Here is a 6371-nt window from a genome sequence, read left to right on the forward strand (position 1 = left end):
TGTGGTGGCAGATGTGTGTCAACAGTGCGTGCAGTGTCTTGTGGTACAAAACTCTTGCACACTTGGCTTGGGTGATGGAATCGCCTGTCTAATGTCTTCAATTTCTTGAAGCACACTATCTGACTTGGATTAGTAATTATTCCCATAGTCCACTTCTAAGAATCGTGTGTCATTGCTAATAACCACCTTCTGATTCTTTAGGACTAATTGCAAAGATGCATAACTCATCATCGGACATATTTTTCCAAGAGTGACCTATTTCTTCTCTCCACCACACCATATTATATAGGGATTACATGGTGTAGTAAACTGGGTTGGAATCCCAAACACTGACAATGAATCAGAAAAGATCATTCCTAACACATTATTGACCCTTTATCCCCTTTGCCATGAATGACCCGGTCTCCATCTTTTCCTCTATACAGGATTCGCAGGTTCCAAATGGTACAACCTGGATTGAATCCAATGTACTGTTTAGACACGAACCTTTGGATCCTGTTAAGTTACATGTGACCTAATCTAGGGTATCAATATATGTGTAAGATCCTCATGAGAGATTAGCCTTAACTTTTCTCTTTCTTTTGTTCGATGATGTAAATGCAATATAAAGGTACTTTGTAGACAAGTTATAGTATGAAGAGAGATGTTCAAAAAATACCAGAATAGACAACTTTGTCATTTCTTATGATAGAATCACCACTATCAAAAAAGACATGTGATCCATCTATTCAAAATTTTGAAACATGATAAGGAACTCTAAAAAAAACTAAACTATGTCTTTAGAACTTAAAGACAAGTCTCCAATTGCAACAACTGCGACTCTAGTCACGTTGCCTATGAAGACAATCATCTCATCACTTTTCAGCTTCCTTGTCAGCCTAAAAGCCATGCAAGGTGCAACAATCATTATCAGTTTCTCTCGTTATCCACTACTCACAACTGAGTAGAAAACGAGCTGACATGTCTCAGTTACTATAGCAAGTGAAGTACCTTAACCCTTTGCCTTGAGTATTGAAAGAAGAAATCTCCAATACTCAATCTTATCACACCACTACTCCCACTATTTCCCTTGTCTTTCTTGCCCCTTGGACCCTTCTTCTTCCCGTCATTCGACGAAGAAGATGACTCACCTTTGGCAATAACAAGTGCTTGCACATCTCTTTCCCACAACTTCCTTAGCCGTAACTAGAGCATTAAACAACTCAAAAGAAGTATTATCTTTCTTGCTCATAACAGCATTGAGGCGGAAGTTCTTTAATTAAAAGACTTGGGAAAAGAGTTCAGGATAATATCGACTTTTGCCTCACCGTCGATACTCCCACTGAGCAAGTCAAGTCCGTTAAAAATTGCATGACATGCTCGTGCACTGAGCTGTGCTCACTCATAAAAATAACAAGATTACTCTCATCAAATTTAAATGAGCAGCTCAGATTGACTCTCCGAACACTTTCTTGAGATTCAGCATGATGCTAATAGCATCGTCCATGCCCCGATGTTGGAGCTACAAGGTTTGTGACATTATACTCATAATATAGCATATAGCCACATTATTCGTCTTATGTCACCTTTTATGTAATTCCTTTTTCTCATCAGTTGACTATTGTTCGGACCATAAGAACGTGGAGTAGTAAGCAACACAAAAATTGTGTTAGTTTGTGATAAAGATAAAAATCCAAAACTGCGTTTCCATTTTATATATGTGGACCGGTTAAAAGACTTTGTGCAAGAATAAATAAACAGTAAGAGACATAGACATATCTGAAAGTAACGAACATAAAGCACATAATTCGTAACAATAATATTGTAACCTTTTGATAAAACAATATTAATGAAACCTCCAATTGCTCAAAGAATTCTATGTGCAAGCCACGAGGGGTGGACGTTTACACATAAACTCCTCAACCAGACTATTAACCTAGTCGTTTAATTTCCATCCATGTCAACTTAACCTTTTGACAAAGGAAATTAATAATTGGCTCTTTTAACTAGACCATATCATTATCAAGAAGGGACTCCGAGAGGGAGTTGTACATTGTACTTGAAATGATATCTAAGCAATGACCACATTTTAACCTTGAAAATTAAATTCTTGAAATTAACATACTCACGCGGACCATGTCGCTTTCAATTTAACTTTCTTGGTTATCTTATTTAATTCCATTATCCAAAGTACTTGTGAAAACTATACAAATAAGCCACGAGGGGTGGACGTTTACTGCATAACTCCCACTACTTTAATGGTTTAAATATTTTTTATAGAAACCTCTTCTGACAAACTTATGAAAAACAAATGTGAAGTAAGCCACGAGGGGTGGACGTTTACTCACATTGCTAATCACTTTGTCTAGAGACCGCATGTGGAGGTCTATATAATTTTAAGAATAAAAATTATTAAACAATAACCACAATTTAACTTCGAAATTAAATTCTCAAATTTGACATACTCACTAGGACCATGCCGCATTCAATTTAATTTCTTAGTTATCTTATTTAATTCCATCCTCTAAAGTACTCGTGAAAAATTATACGAGTAAGCCACGAGGGGTGGACGTTTACTGCATAACTCTCACTACTTAAATAGATTTAAATATTTTTAATAGAAAACTCAACTTGACAAACTTGTGAAATCAAACATGAAGTAAGCCACGATCGTGTGGACGTTTACTCACATTCTTAATCACTTTGTCTTGAGATCGTTTGTGGAAATTTAAATAATTTTTAATCATCCATAAAATTATTAATACAGCTTAGTCTTTTTCTTTCAAAAGGTTTGATCATGCTCAAACACATAATCCTAAACATGCTCATCTAGAACGCAACATGTAAAACATGCTCGCAGAATTCTAAAACATGCTTAAGAAAACGATAAACCTAGCATGCTCGTCTAAGCGCAGTTAATAAACACATATTAACAAGCAAAGACAAAAACAGCATGCAAAGAGCATAAAGGATTAACACCACGACATGCAAAGAACAGAATAAAAACGATAAAGTTCTTCGTGACCCATTCGTGGAATCCCAAATCTAATCTATTACATTTAAAACAGAAAAGAAAAGGCTCAAAAACGTAAAACTCGGCCCGAACAGCTTCATCAGGCCCGTCTTTGAAAAAATAGGGTTTGGGCCCCCTAGGGTTTGGGAAAAAACTCGGCCACCTAGGGTTTGGAAGCCCTAGGCGCCGCTGCCTCCCTTGGCAGCCCCATTCCGGCGCACAGCAGCCCGGCAGGCTCGGCCTCCTAGGCGTGCAGCAAAGCGGCAGCAGCAGCCCGGTGCGCGCAGCTTCCCGGCGCGTAGCCCCGGCGTGCAGTAGCAGCAGCCCGGCGCGCTACCCCGGCGTGCAGCAGCAGGCTCCCAGCGCGCAGCAGCAGCCTCCCGGCGCGCAGCCCCGGCGTGCATCAGCAGCAAGCCCAGCGTGCAGTAGCAGCCTCCTAGCGCGCAGCCCCGGCGTGCAGCAGCAGCAGCCCGGTGCACTGCCCGGCGTGCAGCAGCAGCCTCCCAGCGCGCAGCAGCAGCCTCCCGGCGTGCGGCTCTCTAACCTCCGTCCATTCGATGTTGATTCGTCGTCGTTTTCGTCTCGATTTTCAATTTTTACAGATTACAACGGAAAAACAAAAACAATTTGAAATTCTAATCTAACCACGGATTTTCTCGTGGTGAAAAACGATTACAACGTCAAAACGACGTACCCCACGAATCAACAGACCACGAAGAACAGCAGCAAAAACAACGCACATTATTAATCGAACATAAATTAATAATAGAGCCAAGAAATTAATCCTGGGCTCTGATACCAATTGAAGGAATATTAAACTGAATTAACGTTCCGCTTTGCCCGATGATCGTTTCTTGGTTATTATTAATTTATCATACAACGATTAATCCTAACATGCTCCTATGAATTTAACAGCTGCACGTTGGAGTTCAGAAATACCTGAAGAATTCAGAAGAATTCGCAGATTCGTATCTGAACAGACCAGTCAGCTTCAAGCCTTCGTTTGAAGCCTCAAACGTCCTCAAATCGTATTTCGCCAAGAAATACGACTTCTTCATCTTCGAGACAGCTTTCCGTGGCCTCCTGATTCGTCTGAATCGGAGTTCTGTGGAGGAAGTTATGGCCGTTTTACGGAGACTGCCAGAACTTGGTTTCCTGCGAAAATCTGACTCCAGCTCAGATCTTCTGAACTGTATCCCGCTCAGCTTTCACCGTTGGATGGACAACGATCTATGAAAGTCCCAAGAGAGAATGCTCCACACGTTTTCCTGCGCCTCCCACAGCTCTCAAAACCCTAATTTTTATCAGTCTGTTTTCCTGAGAGCTGACAGCTGTATTTAATTAAAATTAAATACGTGTGGCGCCTAGAAATCTGTAATAGGCGTTCCTTCTCTTCTTCTAGGGCTAGGAGACTTTGGGCCAGTCCAGGGACCAGATACAAGGAATAAAGATGGGCCTCAAATAAATTAATTTATCTATGGTCAGCCCAGACCATAATTAATTTATAAATATCAGTTCATTCCACTAGAGAACCGATACTGACTTACCCCTTTATTGCCGGTGATGAGTCGGGGGCTTGTATTTAGACTTATTAAATCTCCGTATTTAAAATATCCGACATCCATTAATTAATTAGAGCTCTGACAGCTTAAATTAATTAATCTCTTTATAAATCCTTAAGCAGTACCACTCAAACTTTATTATTACGCCTGAACTTAATCAACCTGCAGGGTTTAGCGCAATAAACCTTATTGAGCTCCTTAAGGGGATGTCATTATCCTATACCGGATACGGGTACTAATACAGATAATCAAATATCATATATTAACCGCTATCACCCAAGATACAGAGTACTCGAGTTAGTATATAACTTTCACCCATAGTAAGTCAAAGTGATATACGAATTAACATATATATCTGAATACTTATTAGTATTAAGATCTTATGAGTCACCGAGATCTTGATTCTTCACTTATGTCAGATAGAAGAATACATCTCACTGTTGGTCCTATCAATACGTAATGACGTACCAGTATAGACAAGTAGCCAAGACAAACTACTTCCATCTATACTGCAGCCTAAACCAATAACTTGTCCTAGAGTTATTTCGACTGTGATCATATTATATCTCTTAAGGTTATTCCAATTATATGGTCTTCTGTGATCTACAACACACCATATAATCTACTTATATAGAGATAAAGAACATACATATGCAATCATGAACACAATCAGATAGGAGATTAGATAGTGAACTTAGGAAACATTGTATACAAGCATAAAACGTTCTTGCTTTCAGTATACAAATCCAACAGGGAGTTCTTGGGTTGGTTTGACCAATCTTTGGATATGGAGGCTCCAGATATTCATAACCTCTTAGTTTTTGCTTGGAATAAAAATTTTAGCTCTCAAGTTGATTGTTTTTGGAAGGCTGGGCTTCTTACTTTGCTGTGGGTTATTTGGACTCACCGCAATAAATGTATTTTTTGAAGATAAGCCTTTTAATCCGAAGAGTATTCTTGCTTATGTTAAATCTTCTTTCTTGGAGTTGGAAAGCAATTTTAAACGTCTTGGTTACATGAGTAACACTTGCTCGGATTTGCTAATTCTTATAAATATTGGTGTTAGGCCGCGGGCGGCTCCCCCTCCAACTTTTGTTAATGTTTATTGGTGGCCTCTGACCAATAACTGGATTAAGGTTAATACGGACGGGTCCGCCTCTGGAGCGCCGGGGCAAATTGCTGCACGAGGCATTTTTAGAGATAAATTTTGTTCGGTCAAGGGCTGTTTTCATATCAAAGGGGGTCTCGGTTATGCCTTTGAAGCCGAGCTTCTAGCGGTTATTACTGCCGTGCAAATTGCTCACTCTAGAGGTTGGAACTATTTGTGGATCGAGTCGGATTCTACCTACATCGTCCGGCTGCTGCATTCTGGATATTTGGCTGTTCCTTGGAGGTTTGCGGCTTTGTGGTCTAAAGTCTTGGATATTATTAAAGGATTTCACGTTCATGCCACGCATATCTATAGAGAGGGAAATAAAGTGGATGACATTCTTGCGCACAACTCGATGCCTGAGGGGTGGTGGCCGTTTGAGATTGATATTATCAAAGATGTTGTTTGCTTGGACATCTCGACTCATAGCCATCTTCGAAGGGTGGATTAATTTTTATGATTTTTTAGCTTATGTTCGTAGAGGCCTTTTTTCAGACACTTGGCGGGTTGGTTTTGCTGAGCTTGTTTTCAAAGCTCTGGGTGTTCTTCTTGGCTGGAATATGCTCTGGTCCCGTCTCTTTTCTAGGGAGAGTTCCAGATTTGGTCTGGATTGCTTAGGTTCGTCCGGTTGCTTGGTTTGTCGAGCCTCCTCTGCTGGACGAATTCT

General features: G+C 40.2%; 1 protein-coding gene across 1 annotated transcript; it reads left to right on the forward strand.

Moving 5' to 3' along the window:
- The first annotated feature begins 5570 nt into the window (after positions 1–5570).
- LOC131025868 (uncharacterized) lies at positions 5571–6155 on the forward strand. Its single transcript, XM_057955653.1, has one exon. The coding sequence runs from the start codon at positions 5571–5573 to the stop codon at positions 6153–6155; it is 585 nt and encodes a 194-aa protein (XP_057811636.1).
- The last annotated feature ends 216 nt before the right edge of the window (positions 6156–6371 follow it).

Source organism: Salvia miltiorrhiza, chromosome 5 (assembly GCF_028751815.1).
Source record: "Salvia miltiorrhiza cultivar Shanhuang (shh) chromosome 5, IMPLAD_Smil_shh, whole genome shotgun sequence".
In the NCBI taxonomy this organism is placed as follows: domain Eukaryota; kingdom Viridiplantae; phylum Streptophyta; class Magnoliopsida; order Lamiales; family Lamiaceae; genus Salvia; species Salvia miltiorrhiza.